This window comes from Pseudochaenichthys georgianus, chromosome 24 (assembly GCF_902827115.2).
Source record: "Pseudochaenichthys georgianus chromosome 24, fPseGeo1.2, whole genome shotgun sequence".
Lineage (NCBI taxonomy): Eukaryota > Metazoa > Chordata > Actinopteri > Perciformes > Channichthyidae > Pseudochaenichthys > Pseudochaenichthys georgianus.
In genome coordinates, this window is record NC_047526.1 from 16,298,229 (window position 1) to 16,320,307 (window position 22,079).

At 39.9% G+C, this 22,079-nt stretch overlaps 1 protein-coding gene across 2 annotated transcripts; it reads right to left on the minus strand.

Annotated features, from left to right (window-relative positions):
* Positions 1 to 626: 626 nt before the first annotated feature.
* Positions 627 to 12,778, minus strand: LOC117439465 (transforming growth factor beta-3 proprotein-like). 2 transcript variants are annotated; one of them, XM_071201995.1, is made up of 8 exons: positions 11,984 to 12,778; positions 7,249 to 7,412; positions 4,305 to 4,434; positions 4,068 to 4,175; positions 3,370 to 3,535; positions 2,989 to 3,142; positions 2,438 to 2,614; positions 627 to 1,656 (listed from the first exon to the last, which is right to left on the minus strand). In XM_071201995.1, the coding sequence occupies exons 1-7, from the start codon at positions 12,327 to 12,329 to the stop codon at positions 2,456 to 2,458; spliced, it is 1,227 nt and encodes a 408-aa protein (XP_071058096.1). In that variant the 5' UTR covers positions 12,330 to 12,778; the 3' UTR covers positions 627 to 1,656; positions 2,438 to 2,455. The 2 variants fall into 2 exon arrangements, with proteins under 2 accessions (XP_071058096.1, XP_033931242.1); XM_034075351.2 differs by having other exon boundaries at positions 627 to 2,614.
* Between the last annotated feature and the right edge of the window lie 9,301 nt (positions 12,779 to 22,079).

The following is a 22,079-nucleotide window of genomic DNA, read 5'->3' on the forward strand; positions in this document are numbered from 1 at the left end:
AGGGTCATGAGTTTCTAACTTTCAAAATAGGAGTAAGTTTTGAGTTTCGATGCATTGAGTTTAACTAATACTTTTAATTGGTCCAGATGCTCAGCAGCTCTTTTGCAAAGGTCAAAGGGTTAATTGGAATGGTCTTCCTGATGAATTATAGTGTGTCAGTGAAGTGGTGCCAAATGAAAAATACATTTGTCAGGTTTATTTAAGATTTATAGTAATAACCATTTAATGAACAATAAGGAATGAAAGAGATTTCTGCGCATTAATATGCACTGTAAATAAGAGTAATTGCTTTTTGCCTGGGAAAGCAGTTAAGTAACAATCCCATAGAAAGAGAAATTGTAATTTATTGCTCTGGAAGAAAAAAAAAGCCTCTGCATGCGCCTGCAGGAAACAGGTGGGACTGGTGAGATTCAAGTGAGAAGAATTATGTTCGTTGGAACCAAAACATTATGAGAAAATAGCATTTTAAATAGCATTTAAACATGGCAGACAGGACCAGTGGGTAAATTCATCAGTTCCCAAGTTGTTAAATGTTTGAACAGATCCATTACATTTGATTATATCATTAATGGGATGCAAAGCTGGAGGGATTCCTACGATTTAAAAATGGCTCATACAGGTAATGCATGGTGTGTTTTTAATAACAATCACGTTCAACAAGTCAATCAAACAACATTACTGTCAAACACGTCACTTAAATGTCATCTAAAGGTAAGATGGCTCTGAGTGGGCAAACAGAACAGGGATTTAGGATCGTTCTCCTGCCTCTGAGAAAAATCAACTGTACATCAAGCCATGTAGAGACTTATTTTCCCCTCCCTCTTCATTTTTTGTTCCATTAGGGCTTTACACTGTTAAAGAGCACCAAAACAAACAGAGACGGAGCAGAGGGAATGAAAGACTGCAGTGTTTCTGGTCCTGACTTCACATGTGATTCCTTGACGCTGGCTGGAGTGACAGGTGAGTTGATAGTTGAGTATCTTTTTTTTTTTTAAATGGCTGCATGCCATTTCCTATTATTGCCATAGCTCCTATTAAACTTTCTGGCAATAGTCATAGAGACTTTGGGCAGATATATACTGGACCACAGACAAACATAGACAAAAAGCGTCTAAATCACAAGGAAATTAAACGATACCCTATTATATAAGTATTTCCACCAATGGAGATACACGTGAATTCTTGCCCCAGTTAGTGAAACAATCACTATATGACAAGTGAAATAACAGACCAAATCTGCTATTAATGTAAAAGAAATCCCATAAAAACCTGTTGCATAACACATGTTCTTTTCCAGTATATTCTTTGATGTCTCATAAATAATTTGAACCTGTTAGAGATGAGAACTTCCAGTGAATGGCAGAGTGCTCATGGCTTGTTTCCATCACAGTTCTTCTCTTCCTCACAGGTCTCCTCCTCCTTCTCTTCTTCTTCCATCCATTCTAATACTGTAGATGCACCGCAAAAAAAAAAAATAGGCCATTGCTGCTGGCTGGCCAAAATAAGAAAAGCTTGGCTCAACTTCTTTGTTCATTCACTTTCCATTGCAAATCCAGCAGGCATTCTCTCAGCTCTCCTTTTCCCTGACCACAGCTATGGCTTTGGATACAGCAGCAAGTCTGTCCTTTCTCCTTTTGTGTTTGAAGATAATGTTCACTGTTTGAAGGGAAGGGAACACAAGGCAAAGTCAAGGTAAAATCCAGCCTGAAGGGACTTTTCAACCGTTCAGTAGAGCACAATCTTTATTTGTGACTATAAACTATATCATCCGAAGACTAAAGGCATGACAACTGCTTTACTGACAATGTAGAGACTAAAGCTGTTTGCAATACTTGCTCGAACTCTGAAGCAGAGAATATATCACAAAATGAGTCTTGTTCATCCATTATCCAGGAAGCAGCTCCCTTTAGGATTATGTTGTCCACCCTCAAAAATCTAGAAGAAAATATTTGACGTTTTAATTTGAAAGATTTAGACAACTATCAATGCCAAATGAGGTAACCAATGGTGATCGAGCCCTTGCATTCGCAGTATTAGAATCTGGGTTTTATGGCTACATTTCTGGGGGAAATAATTACTGGCAATTTCTGTAGGTGATCAAAAAAAATACCACTACATTTCATAGGTGCGGCCAGAAGAAACAAAAAGATGTTTGTAATTCTGACTTGAAAAAAATGAAATTCTTAATTGCAAGATGGCATTTGTTTTGGAGTTCTTAAGATAAAAATATCTACATATTATCACCTCCCAACAAAAAGGAAAGAAGTGATTATCTCAAGTTTTTAGGAATATCTGCATCCTGTGTGACCTCCAGTGGTGTTCAGATCTTAGCCATGATGCCACAGGGTCAGTTTAAGTATTTGTCACAGCTGAGAGTCCAAAAGTCAACGAGCATGTGTTTCTTTCGTCAGTTCCTGGTAAAATCCTGCCACACTACCTCGCCTTTCACGTCTTCTCAGCTACACTTGCAAGACTTGACGATCATGTTGGAAAGCTGCTCCACTTTGGGGGTCCGTCCAGAGTAGTAGAGTATTGTGAGGGGCTCCAGGTCCTGAGGGACACAGCATGGGGAGGCCGATGCCTCGGGGTTTAGAGTGTTGTACAGGCTCAGCATCTATTGTAAAGACCACAGGAGAGATTGCATTATATGAACTATCTCATGAGTAATGGAGTCTTCAAAATATGTTGGCTAGTTAAACTCAACTCTCAATATCTGTAAATACTGAGATACATCACTGCGAATTCATCAAGAAGACTTACATTTTAAAGCAAATTTTAATATCAATTATTTTTTACATTTTCTGGGAGATTGCGTCTTCAAACTGCAGTCTACTTGTCTAAAAGTGCTTGTTTGAAATATAGGAACTATTTAGTTAGTCCCCATAAGACCTATAGATGGAGGCAGATCAATTAGAACTATCTGCATGGATATTCATAGCTATAATGAAATGTTTCCTATTTACTTCATCCCATATCGATGTTTCATACCGAGCTGTGTGTTGTATCTGAGCTCCTCAGGTATGGGCAGGGCCCGGAGCAGTAGTTGGCATCGTAACCACTCGGCTCATGGATCCACTTCCAGTCCAAGTCACGCCGGAAATCAATGTAGAGCTTACGTACACAACAGTTCTCCTCCGTGTTTCTGTGAAAAGGTTGCACAATAATAGCGTAGTTAGTCACCAAATGTATTGTCGTCATGGTGCTCATCATATCTTATCCAGTTACAGTATGTCTCAGCGTATATAGCAGCATATATTTGGGATATAAAGTGTTTAAGTTCAAAAATCATTTTCACAAGCTATTCCTATAAACTATTTCACAGGAAGTTACATAAACTGGCTTCAGACTAAATGATGTACGTATCCTTACGAGAAACAGTAGTTTGTGTCCAGTGCTCTCTTGCGTCGGCGTGTGGTCTGAGTTTCCAGGCGGTGGGGGGGGATCATCATGAGGATAAGGTGAGGCAGGTACCGGTCCTTTTTCTTCTTCAGGTGATCCAGATCCAAGCGACTCTGCTCGTCATCTCCATCCACGCCTTAATTATAGATATCATGTACTTAAAATAACACATGTACTGTAGTGGCTTTTTTTCTTTCGTAATTTCCCTGAATCCAAGCATACAATTTAGCGAAATTATTGACTATAAAGCTGTCATTCTTTTACACAATGTAGACATTAAAACATTGAGATAAAAACTGCCTTTTTTGCAATATATTTTCATTGCAAGTTTATTCTAAAGCCACTGAGGGGAAAGTTGACCAAGGCAACAACATAAAGACAATCATCAACCTTATCTCTAATTATACCATACTGTACCAAGCTCCCCAAAGTGAGAAAAATACAAATGATCTGGGATTATGTACCAGAATAAGTGCATATTAAAAATAAAAAAAACGACTAAAGAAAAAAAAAACGTGTAAATTGTAAGGCTAAGGACCACATAAGTATCCATTGCTTCTTTAGGATGGTATGATAGCAAGAACACATTAACATTTACAGACATTGGATCAAAAGACAGACAAACACAACGCATACAAATAATTACATGAACAGTTGTTCAAGCTCACCTTTGAACTTCACCTCCAGCACCTCGTTCTCGTTGTCAATGATGTCACCATTTGGGTTGAAGGTGTGGCAGGGACAGTGCACGCTGATTTCCAAACCAAGATTGCTTCCTGATGGCAAACAAAGGAAAGTCAAGTCTCCCTTTTTAAATCTCAAAACCCACAATTCAAAACATGGGTTAGTAATTAGGATTACTGATAGCTTTAAGAAACAACACATGACAGTGACCTCAGTCTCACCTCTGTTTGTCAACCACTCTTTCACGGATTCAGTCACATCAAAGGAGACCCACTCTGGAGTTCCTTTGGTCAGCACGTTCTTGGCTGAAATGTACCGTTGTTTCCTAATGTGTTCGTTTGGCCTCACGATCTGTAAAGCAATTATAATAATATATTAACTTTGCTTTTCGGTAGATGCAAACATCAGCCTGCTAATATGCTGATAATTATTATGCTATCATACTGTGTGCATGTTGGAACCTGACCGACGGAAAATACATCCCTTAAGGTAAGAACTTGGATGATGAGGCAATTTTTTTAATCAAGAATATATAGAGCTTTTTAGCGATGCATAATAAGGGTTTGTCGATACATTCTTTGGTTGTCTCAGACAGAGCTTGATTGATATATCCCTTACTCAACTGCTAGCTTTGTTGCACCTGTTTGGGCGGGACAGGTTACAGTTTTTCTCGATTGCTAACACACTCAAATTATACGTGAAGCACAATTATTTTAACTGACACTCAAAGAGCAAAACATCGGCTCAAATCTCCAAAACTCTAAACATGTTTTCAGCTTTTCACACAATTTGCAAATCAACATGGCACTTTTTGCAAACCGCTGCACACGTTACTCCACGTAAGACACAGGAATCTGACATAAAGTCACGTGTTAGCAGGTTTAAAACACTGATATTCAAAAGGCCTCACACATGGACCAATGATCAAGAAACACGTTCCACCTGACCAAACACCTGATAGCATAATTGTTGGCTCATCAATCAGGATGTTAGCACTATGAAAAGACCACAGGTGAGTACTTTCTTACAGCAACAATGGAAGCCAACATGGAAGCAAGAGGAAGAGGAAGGGCTGGGCTGAGAGTGAGAGGAGGAGGAAGAGGTGGGGTGAGAGTGAGAGGCGGAAGAATGAGAGGTAGAGGTAGAGCTGGAGGGAGAGGACGTGGACAAAGAAGAATACTCTCATGATATATCAGAGCTTATATCTGTTGTGTGAAACGTATTTACTTCATTACTGTAATTGCATTGTTGGCATGGTGATACTATAACTGTACAAAGATCCTGCAGAATGTACTGTGGTAAACTTACTTTTATGCAACACAGACACTGACCGACCACTATGTCTTTGTTGTTTATCTGAAGGACTGAGAAACAAAGAGGTGCAGGTGGAAGGATAAGGATGTTCAATGAGGCACAGGTACTGAAGCAGCAGTTACAAACTGGGGTTTGGCAAACAATGCATCACACTTAGAGAGATCCGAAGCAGAGTAGCTATGTGCTGAGATGCATGTTGCACAATGTTATCTTTGAATGAAATGTGATTTTCTTTCAACAACTCATTTGTATTTCTTCATTTACTGTATTTCTGTAAACTCAAGCATCTTTCTCTGCAGAAACCTCTCTGTACAGAGCACAGCCCATAACAGATGAAAGTGCTTTAGATGATGCTCAGCAGTGTGTAGTTGGGTGGTCAAACCATCTAGTATTATGAATGAAGTGAAGTGTGTTATATTTGGTGCTAAAGTTTGCATTTGGTAAGTGTTTATGTCGTTTTGAGTGCAGTTCTTCACTTAGCAGGAGAAATGAGGAGTTTTGCACTTTGGGTGTGTGGTTTTGTGAATTGTGTTTAGTGTTCTGAGAAACTGAGCAATTAAAAAAAAAAAGTGTGTTTGCAATCGAGAAAAACTGTAAACCCTTATCCTTCTGATTGGTTAATGGAATCAGGTGATCATATACTCCACCCACCTTCAACCTAGCAGAGGACTGATTAGCAAAAGTAATTCAAAACACCCAGGAGATAGGCTGAGCTTTTAAATCTTGCAGGTTTTTTCCTGCTTGCGCACAGACTGCCTGACTTACATGTTAGCAGCATGTTTGGAAGACACTGCCTACAGTACGTACACATTCTGCAGAAAAAAGCTTCACTAGCATTGAATTGGAGTCATGTTTGTATCCACCTGATGAATGTAAGTCCAATGTTCAGTCTTCTTTTTGCTCTGTTTGTCTTTCCTTGGGCGAGAATACTGTATCTGACTCTTTAGCTTACTAGCAACTTTCTTCTCTAGCTAGCAAACTAAATGCTAGCCTTGTCTCTGTTTAATGTTTCTTTGCCAGGTAGGGCATTGTTAGTTTTTCAAAGCTTGTTTGCTAAACAAATAGCTGCCTTCTGTTGGTTAAACCAGGCTTGTCAAAAAACAGCTATATTTAATCATACAGTCAATTTCAAATAAGAACAGACGATTAGTTAAAAGCATTACAAAATCACATTACAAAAAAAGATCATAGATATCATAATGGTGGTTGTTGTGTGTGTTTTCTGAAATGTGATTTAGTATTTAGCTTGGTCCAAATGTTGCTGTTGAAGTTAATGTTGGCAGTTGCCTTATCTTGACATCACTCCTGACCAGAGTCTGTAAGTGGTGCCTGGTTGTATTTTATCTCAGTATTTTTCTTTGAATTGGCTACTTAATGCCGGGATATTACTACTAAAGAACAGGGACGTGACGACATTGACTACAACTTGTAGAGAGTGTATCATTTTATCACTCAGCAGACCAGGGCCTTTTTTTAACAGCTTAATGAACGTTTCAAACGGTTTTGTGGTTTGATGGTAAAGACCTACATAACCAAAATGAGAACTGTTTTAGATCTGGGCAGCCAGCGCTGAGTTAAGAGTACCCCTGTCTCGGTTCTACTAACATTGTGCAGGCCTGTTGAGCATTTTGGCTTTTGGTCTGATTATAGCTGGCTCTGTTTGTTTATAAGGGCCTGAAATCGTGGTTAACAACTAACCAGCTTGCGTAATATATGTAACAGACAAAATATGAACTAGTTAGTAACAAAGATCACATTTCAGGAAAAATAGATTTTGAAGCTCCTTGTTGCCTGTACTGAGCTTGGCCTTTTATCTTGGTAGAAGGACAAGGAAACGGTACCTTTACGCACCTGGTAGAGCTCGATCCGCTGTTCGTTCCTCTTGGAGCTTGAGTTTGGCACCCTCAGAGCTCGAAACTCTGCTCTGAAGAGGTTGGTAGAGTTCCTTTCCATGGCAGAGACGTTGAAGCGGAACACCTTAGAGGTGATGCCTTTTGGGCAGTAAAGAAGATCGTCTGGAACAAAGAGAACAAATTATAAGGTGTGTGTGAGAGATCAGGCTTGTAAATTCTCGTCAAGGCCTGTACAATAAAAAGCAGTTGATGTCTTAAACACAGACCCCAAATGCTATATGACCTCTGGACAGCATAATCACATATTTGCATTATGAGTTACAGCTTGAATGACAAGTTTTCATGTAGGAGAAAAGCATAACAGACATTTTGAGAGGCAGATTTGACAAAAACATTCACAATGGATTAGAGTGTTCCAGTAAACTGTAACAGTGAGCCAGCATGCAAAACTAGAACCCTGAAACCTAAGCAATTCAGCCATCCTTCATTTTTTGGTTTAAATATGTAATTTCTCCTCCATACAATAATTACTTATCCTTAGGGAGAATGTGCCACCATAAAACAAAAAGTTGTATTATTAATCTGCCAGCTATTTTCTCTATTAAATTACTTTTTCATTTAGTCTATTATATATTATTATATGTCAGAAAGTAGAGACAATATGCCTTTCCAAATGTACTAAAGCCTGGGATATCAATAGCAAACATACATAGCAACATAAGCATTCCTCAAAATTAAGGAGCTCAAACTTGAATTATTTGGTTATTTTTTTATCAGCTTATTTATTAATTCACCACTAGTTATAGCTTAATTTAATAACTCTCACTGTTAAAGCCTTTCTCCATCCACAACGCACAATTGAAGAACACTTAAGTGGCTGAGTAATGTTTTTGGCAATGGTTGGTTTATTCCCTTCTTGACTTGATCACATTGCTTCAGAAATAAGCCAGTCTTTAGTATGAAAATAATGACATGGATGGATTCTCAATTAAAAATGTAATGTATCAAGGATTTATATACTCCTTCACACCTAAAATATGATATTGGGACTCTTTAATGGCTGGAACAAAGTTTATCAGCCCACAATGAATGCCTGCCTTATCAAAATTCCTCAGCGTTTCTCTAAAACATTTTGTCTATTTTTGGTGGAAATATAAATGTTGTAATTGAAAAAGCTATATTTTTGAGCTGAGTATAACTTCACGTCCCTGCGTATCAAAAACCCTGCTATCCTCTGGGCCAACTTGTTGGCCCCAAACCCCTTTCTGACCATGATGACTTCTCCACAACCCAACCGCCGTCATTGACATATGCCAGATTCTGTATGCATGCCATGCTATAAAAGGAAATCTTTCCGATGATTGCAGTCCAGCTTCTCAATGTAGTAATTTGCCAGTCTTCCAACAGCTTTCTGCTTCATTTGCACCTGTCACGGATTTATGTTGGTCCACAGAACGGCCTCAGATCCACTACAGGTCAACAGTTTACGATTTAAAAACCATCAAAAGTGAGTGTGTGTTAGCCCACAATAACAAAGGGAAAGAGACAGATGTCACTGGCTCAAAGTCAAACTTTATCCCACAGAGCTAGACTTCAGGTCCTGTCATACCACAAGGGAAAACAAACTAAATTGTCTGTGTCTTTATAACACTTCCAGACTACTGTTTCTACCGGATCTTAAAGGAAAAGTTCAAAACGTTCTTGTGGAGTTAGAGGAGAACATTGATAGCACTAATATCTGTACAATACATATAAAGCTAGAGCCATCAGCCTGTTAGCATAAGCTCAGTGCAAAAAATAACCCTTGACCTAACGCTAAAGTGCCAGTGCTTCTCAAAGTGTGGTCCGCGGACCACTGGTGGTCCGTGAGCGCCTCCTAGTGGTTTGTGAATATATTGGTAACATTTCACATTTGAAATAAATAAATAAATGTAAGTTTTCCGCACTCTCGCGGGAATATCTCCGCAATGGAGCGAGCTTAAGTTTCAGCTTTCGATTGCATGATATAGCCCAGCGCAACACCTTCACACATTTTGCCACTTGTTTGTACCATTTTCAGGCGATTTGTAATCTGTTCTAAAAAAACGATGTGATTTTGGATATCTGTGGAGTTAGGTGGTCCGCGAGTGTTTTTTTATTGGTTTTATTGGTTGGTATGAAAAAGTTTGAGAAACACTAATCCCATCAGCCATGTTAGTTATTATGGGGGCAAAATGAGAGGAGAAATGGTTGGTGTGGAAGGATGTGTCAATAAATCATCTATTTCTAACACGGTAGACAATTAAAGAGTGCCATGATTGTAAAGACAATGTTTCTTCTAAGGCATGACATTGATCAATCTCTTGACCAATGTGTTTATTATTGTCACTGTGACAAACAAGCTTTACTAACATAAATGAAGTAGGTATTATTGATCAAGTCAAAATTCACACATAATCAAAAAAGTCAATATTTAAATCCAACCCATGATATTTCCCTACTTCCACCAAACTGATTTTTTTATTTTTTATTTGAATACAGTAAATGATATCTGAACATTATTTGACATGGGGCTGTTGATGCGAACAAAAGTTCTGAAAGCAACATTTACAAAGAATGTTGTATAAGGAAGAAAAAAACACCAGGGTAAAATAGGAGTTTAACACAACAACGAAAAACTCTTGAACTCAAAACTGTTCCTCTTTCCTGCTCCTACACATGAAAATCACATTAACCAGCATCAGTGAGTAGTTTATGCATGTAGATACAGTACAGGGTATTGACAACATGCATATTTCCAAGTATGAGATCATATAAGACACGTAAAAAATACACACTGCCATGCCAATTTAGGATTAAGTAAAAATTGGAGAATATTAATAGCTGGTCTACATTGTAAGTATCTGAGAAGTATACAGTGAGTAATGCACACACATTCAGACACGTATGTCAACTCAGCACTTACGCAGATATATTGACGATTTTTCCTTTTTTCTATTTGTTTTTCTGCAGGCATGAAGGACTTAATATTAATGTAAAAGAAAACTACAATCTTTACCCAACTGCTAGAAAAAAGTAGTTGAATGCAGATATTTCTTGCGTTATAAAACCCATCTGTGACTGAATCCAGAAATGAAACCACCACATCAACTCTGGGCACCTACTGCCAGCTATTTTTGTCAGCACTATTTTGTGAGATTCAAAACAGAACATTGCTGAGGGAAAAGAGGTCTTTTGAGAAGCACCTGTTGATTTCAAAGGGACTGTGATGCAATGGTCTTGGCTTTGCTCTGAACCAAGAGGCCCTCTTTGGCTTTTTACTCACGCACAGAATTTATTCTATTCTACTTTCTCCGTAATCCAAACTCAGTCGGACCACATGCTGTATGAATCTGCTTCAAGTGCTGACACATGTCCCCCTCGGCAAAGGTTTTCCACTTCCAGTTCCTGGCTTTTATTTCTATAGGAGGAAATAGTTGTGCCAAATAAAGTTTAGCACAAATCACAAGAATGTGAATCTCACAGGCCTTTACTAAATAGTTCATAAACAAAAATAAATCACATTTTTAACCAAGCAGTGAAATGCAGCACAGTGGAATTATTCAGGTTTAAGTGGATGGATGCCATGTCAGTTTCACACTCAATTTAGCAACGTTAGACCTGAGCAGGGTAGTAAGTGATCTCATGCTCATGGGCCACCCATGGGGGTTATTCACTGGCCAAGACAGGAAGTGGGGTCACGTTAATCTCCATCTCGATTGGGAGGTGGGTGGTAGTGACGTGTCAGAGTATGGGACCCCTTTCCTCCCGTACAGAGACTCCAGACTAATGGGGAGGTCCTTCCATCATCTCAATTTTCTTTCCTGTCCACCTCTGTTAACTTTTCCTACTCATTCTCCTACAGGCATCCCCATCAGCCTGGGCAGATGTCCCTCTCATTTGGGACTGACTGGAAAGGAAGTGGGAACATATGGAGGAGGAAGAACGGAGTGAGGAGGAGGAGAGCCACTTTCCTGGAACAGTAGAGTTAAAACAGGTTGGTGAGCACTGCAGTAACAATGCACATCCTCCAACAAGTTCAACTTTCAGTATCAAAAACCGTCTTCCGTTTTTTTAAAGAGAATGTAGGTTCATTATTCATATTTATATCAGGTCCCTATTGTTTCCTCACCTGGATGCCTGAGCTGCAGGATGATTTATGTACAGAGTTTGACGATAACATTCAACTTCACATTCATCAAGTCTGAGTTGAACACGTGTAACTACAAGATGTGTGACATCACAACTAGTCTGGAAAGGTCTACTCTGCAACTCCCACGCCTGTGATGTGGAACTTTGAAGGCTTGATTATATTGAAAATAAACGTAACATTTAGTAGAAAACATCTCCTCTCGAAGAGTTAAACTTTTGAAATGAAGACTGTTTGCACCTTTTGTAAATCTGGATAGTTTATATACTTTTATGATTTTAAATGGATAATTTAACTTTATGGGGGAAAACATAAACACACAAATAATTAAATTATTTGTGTTATTATTTATTTATTTATTATTTTGTTTTTTTTGGACCTTATTTAATAGGGGGTCTTTAGGGTGCAGCATTAAACTCAGCCATTTATATTTATGCTTGGCAGCAACTTTTTGAGATGGCTTTAATTTGGCGCGTAATTACGCACTACATTCACGTTGATTACTGTCATTAAAAAAGAAAGTGATACAATCATAACTTCCTCATACTTATATCGTCGTACTTACTGCTTTCTGGCGGTCCGTAGACCATGTTGAATTTGTATATCTCCTTGGCATAGTACTCTGTCTCTGTGTTGTCCTGACCGCAGCTCTGCTGCCGGTCCCTCCGCAGCTCCTCCAGAAGCTCCTTGGTGCTGTTATACAACGCTTGGATCTGATAAGGGACTTCACTCGGTCCGAGGGAGTGTGGAGGACTTGTCAGTCGGAGTTTGCTCAAAATCTGACCTCGTATCGCCTCGACCCTCTTTCTTTTTACGTGGTCGATATCCACAGTGGCACAAGTTGAAAGAGATGAGCTCAAAGTCGCGCAGTTGAGGAGGAGGACAAACAGCAAAGCCTTTCCCAAATGCATCTTTCTCTCTGCATTTGGTTCGCCCGGTAGTGAAAATATGCAGATACACAAACTGCCAATGTCAGTGTAAATAAGTCGTAAAGTTAAACTGAAATGCCCGTTTGATGTTAGTTTCAACTTTCTTTGGAACTAATGATGAAAAAAATCCTCACTTAATTCGTTTTCTTGCGGCAGTTCCCTTTGTTATAAGCAGAAATCCAAGTGTGTGTTTGCCCATTAGGCATTACTCAATTCAAAGTCCCGAACAACAGAAACGATCCCGCATATATGAATGTATCCGGCACAAATGTATGTGTAGAAACACACACCGTTTTATTTGCATTCTATTGCTCAATCCACTAGATTTAAGTCGTCCCACGGCTTGGCATATTTCTCCTCTTTTTTGTCTCATTAAAATGTAGTGCCGCGTTATTGTGTGTGCGTGCGGAGGCAGACCGCAGGCTGTCAGGTTCACGGGGTAAAGCGACTCTGAGCGCTTGCTGTGGCCTCACGTGTTTTATACCGCTACTTTCTGACGTTTGATGGAGGAGGGACCGCAGGGGGAGCCCAGATCACAACTGCGCTCAGTGGGATGCACCACACATCAGCTGTGAAACTGTAAACATGTATACTAGTTGTGTTTCCTGATCGCGTCAATCATATGAGCACTTCTCATATGATGTTGGAAAGACTTGGCTTTAATATTCTCGCCAGTTGTTCCTTTATTAAGGCATCTAAAGTGGAGACATAGCTGGTATGGTGTCTTCGTTGGTGTTTGTTGTTGAAAAATGTGTTTTATATATCAGATGGGATTATTAGTGATTTTACAGATCTCAAATCAGTTGGTCTTTCTGATTACTTCAGCCTGGGTCGTGCACCCTCTAGTGGGGAAGTGTAGTAATAGCAGGTGTCTACATTCACTGACCTTATCTAAGAAATTCACCTTATTAAATAGTTGTCTAATAGTATCATATTTTTTACACGTTTGAATCCCCTTAGCATCTGAAAAACAGAAAGGTTTTATATACAGTATACTTTTGATTGTCCTCCCACAGGCTGACTGATTCAAAGACAATTGTCTTATAAAGTCATATACTGTAAAGACCAACACAATAGTCAAATGTAGGACATGAAGTGTATACATAATTGTTTTGTTTATCAATCTGGAAATTGTGCCTGGCCTGGGGAACAAATAAAAGTATCTGTGTGTAAGCAACCATAACACTTGAAAAATAACGGTGTTTTGTATAGACAATACAAATATACATACCATACAAAATCAAATAAAACCTTTTTGCCTGCTGTTGCATGCTTGCCTGGACTCATCTTGAAAAGACCCGCACATTACCGGACATTTTGTCAAATTACAGGACTCCTTTCAGATTCATTCTGCTAACATGATTGCATTACCATTCAGAATAACTGTAAACCTGTCAGTGCATATTTTCCCATGCCCTCTGCAAACCGCACACCATTCATTTTCATGCTCTGAAGGTTTATTTGCAGACCCTTAAGTTATTTTATCTTCTTGATTTGTCCCCCCCCCCCCCCCCCGTAAGTCTGTTTTATCTCTATTCATGGAGCATATCCACATTCTCAGACCTATTTTAGGTCAAAGCTAACTCAACCGCTGGAGGCCCAGTACCCAAACATGGGGTCTGGTATTTCACTATGTTTCTTTTGCCCACCAGTTTGCATAGCAAGAATAATGTTGTACAATGTCCAAACTTGGTAAATATTTGGCTTTAAGTCAGACGCCCAGGTGACTGTGTTTACTTATGCAAACTTTCTCGATTCATTATGCTGGAGATGAATATGAAGTTTTTTACACATTAAGTTAGAATAACGTCGTCCCTGCCTAAACTCACCATTATACTCGAATGAATACATAATTCATGTTAATGCACCCTCCCATGCTCTCACCTCCTCTCTTTCTTTTATTTTCCTCTTATAGTCAGTTGTCGCTGTGGAAAAGCTGCATGCAATTCATTCTAACGTCACTTTATCTGTGAAAGAGGGAATTATTTAGGTTTTACATAAAAGTGGGCTTGATTGAGCAATATTTAAGCCTTTGTAATTATTAGTTTCAATAAAGCTCCATAGTGCTGTTCAAGCAGATGTACCGTAAAAGGCCCATGTATGTTAATGATAAAGCTCCTCAGTATCTGTTGTCCAAGCAGAACCAAGCTCTGACTGCAATGTCTTCATTCATACTTTGATTTGTCACAGTGATGTTTGAGCGATCCAAACCCTAAATGGCTGTTTGGGCTTCTCCATGATCCAATAAGGCAATGAGATGTCTTTATAGCTATTGTGAAACTATTTTAGGACAAGGGCTAGTCGCTGAGCCGTCACACACTTTCCCACAGTCCTTCATGGTGACTCTGTTGCATTGCATTCTAGCTTATCTCAAAAGTCAAGTTAAGGAAAACTGAGATAAAACAGTCATTTTTAATATTTTTTTTACCAAGTGTCTTGTCACCTCTTTAAAGAAATGTCCAGTGTGTGTGTGACACAACTTAGTGATTACAACTTTAACTTAATGTGGTATATTTAAGTTTACTTTCTACCTTTCAAGTGAAGATTTGGTTGTTCTCATGTCATTAAGGATCTGTTCTGTTTTTATTTTGCTACCGCTTTACTCTTATCTTTTGATAATTACTGTAATATTGGCAGTTCTCCATTAAGCCAGCAGGTGATGCTGCATAACAAACAATGTCTGCTCCCCATTGACTGAATATCAACACAAGCAGCAACACTCAACATCTTATACATTTCCAGAGGATCATGGTAAATAAAAATGTACTGTCGTGGCCACATTATAAGAGACTCATGTGCAATCCAATAAGAAAGTGTGATTAGTTTGGATTCAAATGGTTAAATAGATGTTCATTCAACTATGTAGCTGTGGTGTTGAACTGGACTTATGGTCGTACAAATAAAGCGACCAGGCCGTGTATATTTAATGCTCAAGGAAAGTTCAGGAAGTCTTGAGTTTAGATTTCTAATTGTCAATTCATCATTCCTCAGATTTCTTTTTTTTTTGGATTACAATTTTTTCAAAATGAATGAATGACTTTTTGGGGGTTGAGCATCTATTTCCATTGATCCTATCAAGGTTGTGTGGAGAGACTCTGTAATGGGTTGTGGGTCTTTATGAGGAGGCCGAACACAAACCAACACATGGACTGGACTGGTGAACAGGAATTATGTCATCCCACGCATACTTATCGCACTATTCCACACTGTCTGGGGATTCCTAGACATGATCCCAACCATCACCATCGAAGTTCACTTTTACTCCTAGCGTCCTCCAGTGGTTAGCTCACTGCTGGGTCAGGTTTTAGTGAGTCATTCTCCGGCAATCTCTCCGTCTCGCACATCACACGGGAAAGGAATGCAGCTACAGACCAAAGGATGAAAACAAAAACACATGCTGGTAGCAATGCGGAGGAATATGTATGTCCTCTTTGTCCGGTAATGTGGGTTACATTCCTGCCTGCTGTTTCTGTCACAGTCGAATGTGTAATTGTAGTGGTAAACCTCTTCGAGACGAGCAGCGATCGGGAGACTGTTGTTTTTACCAAACACCATTTCTCTTTATTTAAGATGTTATCATGGTTCCTCTGAGTTGACAGAGTTGACCATTTGACCACATACTCATACACTCAGAATCCCACTGCTTAGGACTGGCTAGACGAGTCGGACAAACCCCAGATACCAAGCAGCATCGCACCAGATTTCCCTGCTACAGCATAAAGACAAGCCAGCGCACTAAAGTCTGCGTTTTTTGGGGGTAACAAGCCTGTGAGTCATACTTGGGGAGTCAGTGGGATGGTAATGCCAACAGGAGACCCCTTAAACACACACCAGCGGAGACAATGATGTGTATATGTCATAGCTTTACAACTCGAATGACTCATTTGATTGGTCCACCATCTGTTAGTCATCGGTTTTCTCAATACATGTACATAGGAAAGGAATACCACACCGGCTAGACGATGACTTACGGTGAGGTCAGCCAAAGCTTGTCCGTCGTTGTTGTGGCTGAGTTTTATAACTTTATCTTGTGGCAGTCTTCCATCCAATAAGTACAACGCTTACATTGATGACACTGAAATTGTCTTTTGAGTAAAAAGCTTATCTCTGTGTTGTGCTTATGGTTGAGGCAGTGGGCAACATTTGGACATTAGTCTGCTCAAAGGTGTGCTCAGGTTTTTTATTTCACCACTCCTGCTCCTGGTAGAGAGACTCTGGTGCGCCCTTCATGCTCTGTTCAAACCCTGAACCCCAGCATGACCTTTGTGCTCTCTGGCCAAATGGCCTTTCCTTTAGTTTGTTTACTACCAATACCGTAATAACTTGGTAAACCACAGTACAGCAAGGCTATGCAACTGTTGAAAAGAAAAAGCACAGTAACATTTTTAATTTATTATCAATAAATTAAAATCACATACACCACATCTCAATTATTGAACAGGTATGCTTGGTCTCGTATGACCTGTATCAAATGTTGGCATCTTTAGCTTGATATCGCTCTATAAGGGATAAGGTGGTTTATTGACTTTATGATACTGCAAGTTGTAGCATGAACCATTATCCTGTACTTATCACTTTATGGCAACTGTATTTACTGTAAAAAAAAAAGTGACATAGTCCTATTTTAAATCATTGTACTGAATCACCGAAGCATTTAAAACATTAACTTCTTATGTTTCCAAAAGCTTTTTTTTGTATTACGTACGTTGTGCAGCTGTCCCAAACCTAATATCCCCTTGGGGAAATCAAAAGTATTCTGCTATTAAAGATTCTGAAAACCTTTTTGTTTAAGCTCTTGTTTTATGGTAGAAGTTTATTGCACTTATTGAAAGTCACTCTTGACAAAAGCATCTGCTATATTAACCATAGTAATTGCTTTTATTTGACATATGCGGCCTTCCAGTGTTGACAAATCAATTTTAACATATTTTACCAGGGGGCTGAAGACCTTCAAACCAGCCGAGAGGAACATCAACATGGTGGCTTACGTGTTCGAGACATAAAGGCACGCCAACATCCAATTTGAGTCGTGGTTCCCGATGAATGTAAGTCCAATATTCAGTTTTTGTTTGATATATTTTATTTTCACCCAGTCCTATGGAGAATATCAGGATCCAAGCAGTTTTTTTTAACTCTCTTCACCAGCTGCTAACTTTGTCTGTACGCTTTTTGATGCTGCTCATAATCAGAGTTGTTTGCTTATTAAAGCAAATAGGAGGTTGAGCAAAGAATATAGACCAAATGAGTTGGCTGTATGACAATCATAATAAAGCTATGTAGAGCTACAAGATAATTCCCAATTCTACATGAAACCCTTTCACATTTCATATCATTAGATTATATAAAACAAACTTTTAACAGAGTTTTTAAGAAAAGTGCTGCAAAAATACTTTATGCCCCAAATACTTGCATTTAGTTATTGCCATTTCTTCCTTAAAAACCTCACCTTTTGTAATTTGTGTGTTTTTTTTGTGGCGTTTTGGCTGCAATAGTCATAGTCGGGGACTTTGGCAGGCCTCAATGACGGCTTGCTCCCATAAGACGGCGTATTGTGACGGTCTGATGTCACAGAGGTGAAGACTGTTCACTTTGCATCTGGGTCTACGAGGGAGGTGATCTGCTGAGTTAAGGCCTTTTGGAAAGCAGAGGACAAGGTGTCATTGGGCCTCTGCATGAATATGAAATAGCGACGGTCATGATGTTGATCCACACTCCAGACGAATACTGTCAAAGCTAAGGCTAAACACACTTAGCATTTTTTGATTAGCACTCAGTGTGAGTCAGATGGCAGAAAGTTGCTGTGCTCAGTGTCGGTTGTTGTGATTACTAATGGCAGGGTTTGTGGAAATGATTGATGGCAAGAAGCTGTCAGCAATTCCAGTTGTGATTCAGCTCAGTTTAATCGTGTTACCAAACTGAGGGATTATTTTTCAGTGACCACACTTTTTTCATCGTCAGTGTTGTGTTTATGCTGTTTTGGCTAAAGCATACAGCAACCATATGTGCTGTTATTAAGCCGATCAGCTGTTTTAGGAAGGACCGAGAAAAAGGAAAAGAAACGAGAACCTTTCAGTTGTTGTCTTGCTCATCTTTGCTCTCTGCATGGAATTTCAGAGAGAAAAACATCAGGCCTTTTTCCTTTTCTCTCCAACTTTAACCCTCCACTCCCCCACCTCTCTATTCCCGTAAGTTGTATAATGAGAAAAATGACTTTTGGAATCCCAGTAGCATTGGCACATGTGGCAAATAAATTGTCAAAAGAAAAGAAAAGAGAGCTTTACTGGAAGCACTCCATTTAAAAAAACAAGTATTGGACAGTAGATATAGGAGGGCAGAGGTTAATGTCTGCTATATATTTCGGACATGCACAGTGATGGTGTGCAAACTCTCTTTCTCTGTAAGACAAAGGCATAATGTAGGTTCACGCTCGCACATTATTTGGTAGCATGCACACAATGGTAATGCTCATGTGTTCACTCTCATACACACACTCACTGCACCGGCCAGTGTAGCGCTGGCCTCCTCATGCAGAGTCTAGACAGGAAGCTGGTCCATGCCAGATTAGGGATTTTCTCCCTCACACCAATACACACACACATGCACACACACTGTTACAGTGCTGCTTTCAATATGTCCGTGTTTATTGTGTGTTTGAGTGAAAAAGAAAGAAAGAGAGGGAGAGAAAAACAGCGACTTGGTGACAGAGCCATGTGTGTATGTACTGCAGTTGTGTGTGTGTTTGTCAATCTTTGAACAATTCTCAATATAAAAAAACCCTTAGCTAAAGAGAAACAGATTCTGTGTCAATGGCTTTATTATCGTATACTCTCATTTCTCCTCAACTTTCCACCCATTGAATGAGTGTGAGGCACAGTGTGAAAAGTTGAACTTGTCCTTCCCAGGTACAGCGGCGCTCTGCATCCTGTAGTGCTTAGCTAAATTAAACCGAGCCCCTACTGTTCTCATCTGCTCACCTGTAGCCCCTGCCAGGCCCGGCCATGACCTCTGAACCCACACAGATGGGTCTGCATAATAAGACACGGGCACACACGGCTAAGTGCCATCTCGGACATGTTTGATGGGTAGCTATATACAACCAGGACAGTCTGAATACTGTCCGTACTGGAATGCTAATGTGATGACCTTACCGGGCAGGTGAGGGCGTGTGTGTGTTTGTTTCTATATTTCTCTGTGTGAGTTCCACTGAGCTTTTAAGTGTAAATACAGATACTTGAAAAGTGTGTGCCTACTATTCACTATCTTTGTCCCTCTGTGCGTTGTTGGCCTGAGGCCAATGGCCCCTGTGCCCTGTGTATGGCAGGCTGAGCTGTACTTTTCACTCTCACTGTATGAATATGCATGGCCTCCTGGCTTGTGAGACGCGGCAGTATATACATAGATTATTAAGAGCTATCTTAAAATGCTACATAAAACGGAAAAAGTTTTGAGAAAAATACACCTGTCCTCAACATTTTTGGGAAAATACATACTTTTCAACTGAAAAATACTTGCATTTCTCTCTAAGGAACAGTTCAGTTTGAGGTGATTTTGATTTGTTTCTACCAGACACCTTTTCATGACCTAGTGCTCAGTTTATATGAACTAAGTTTGATCCCATTGACGTCTATGAATTCAAATGAGCAAATTTACACAGACATTGTAAAATTATATTAGAACGAAACAAAACAGAAAAAAAAGTAACCCTAACCCTTCAGTCTCTCAATTCGGAAGATCTTTGCTGTAAAGAAAAAATAAATAAATATAGTTTATTATATTTTCTTATTCACTTTCATTCCACCTAGCACATGACCTATTTGATGTTGACGAAAAGCCATCCAAATACTTTATTTTTATCTAAGGTTCAAAGTGCTATTTTTAGAAAGTATTCCTCTCCACCTAAGTCCTTCTGTTGGACACCTCCTTAATATATGAGCATATTTACACCTTGTCTTGGGAAATATATGACATATGTGCACTGGCCACTGCTGCACTACGTTATATTTCATCCACTGCTTGGTTCCGTCTGTGAAATGGTCCTCTTCATTTCCCACATGAGTGGTTTTCTTATCATCCAGGCCCCCTCTCGCCTGCCCCAGGGGCTGAGTTAAAGTCGATAAAACACCCAAATATTCTGTTAAACATGGACGGCCTCTGCCTTGTGGCCGCTCCCTGCAATGCCTCCTGGGTAATTATGGTAATAACTCAACCGTCGGAGGCGAGGCCAGAGGCCCCCGGGATGACGAGGTCAGACCGGAGAGCCTGGGACGAGGAGCGGTGGCGGCTGAAGGGGGGCGGCGGGGTCAAGGTGAAGCGGGCCGGGCTCTCGCGTTGCTATCCCATAAACCCTTGCTGTCACATCAGAGGCGGCCGGATGTATGTGAACATTCCCACTAATCTGTCCTCCTCGACAATCAAGATGCTGATGAGCGATGATGACAAGTGTTTTAGTAGCTCCGTTATTTGTGCGGCCTTGACTGACAGGCGCCTGGTTGCCGGTCGTAGGAAGGTCACATGTTCCTCTGTTTGGGCTTTTGAAATTAGAGATGGCTAATTGTTGTGAGGCATTCTACTGCAAGGAAAAATGGTGATGTTTTGAAAAGCAGATTGGGAGCTCCACTATATAACTGTATTTATTTTTTCTTTATTGAGACGGTCAGAAAATCGAGAAAGGCAAAGGACAAAATGTTCTGACGGAATCTGATCCATTATGGGTACATGTGCTCCCAGACGGAGGTGTACCATCACTTTCCCAAATTACAATCGACTTCTTTGTATTCTCTGTATCGTCTGACCGCGTGCCGGCTGACGACAGTCTCTCGTATGATGAATAACTGAGAAAGAAACAGAACTACTCAACTTCTGGACATTCTTGCAGAAGATTGATTTGTTTCAATAGAATAATCTGGTCATGTTTTTTACACGCGTATCTTCATTGAGTCATTTATATTTAATTGACCTTTTAGTTTTATTTTCAGACATTAAACTGTTATCATTATTGAATTACATTTAAATATTACATAACAGAACATACACTGAACAAAAATATAAACGCAACACTTTTGTTTTTGCTCCCATTTTTCATGAGATGAACTCAAAGATCTAAAAAAAATGTATAAACACAAAATAACCATTTCTCTCAAATATTGTTCAAAAATCTGAAAAAATCTGTGATAGTGAGCACTTCTCCTTTGCCGAGATAATCCATCCCACCTCACAGGTGTGGCATATCAAGATGCTGATTAGACAGCATGATTATTGCACAGGTGTGCCTTAGGCTGGCCACAATAAAAGGCCACTCTGAAACGTGCAGTTTTGCTTTATTGGGGGGGTCTGGGGGGGTCCGAAAACCAGTCAGTATCTGGTGGTAGGGGTAGGGGTACGGTTAGGGTTAGGGTTAGGGTTAGGGTTAGGGTTAGGGTAATGTTGTGAATCGAGTGGCCCATGGTGGTGGTGGGGTTATGGTATGGGCAGGCGTATGTAATGGACGACGAACACAGGCCACTCGATTCACAACATTACCCTACCCCTACCCCTACCCCTCACACCAGATACTGCCTGGTTTTCGGACCCCCCCATAAAGCAAAAATACACGTTTCAGAGTGGCCTTTTATTGTGGCCAGCCTAAGGCACACTGTGCAATAATCATGCTGTCTAATCAGCATCTTGATATGCCACACCTGTGAGGTGGGATGGATTATCTCGGCAAAGGAGAAGTGCTCACTATCACAGATT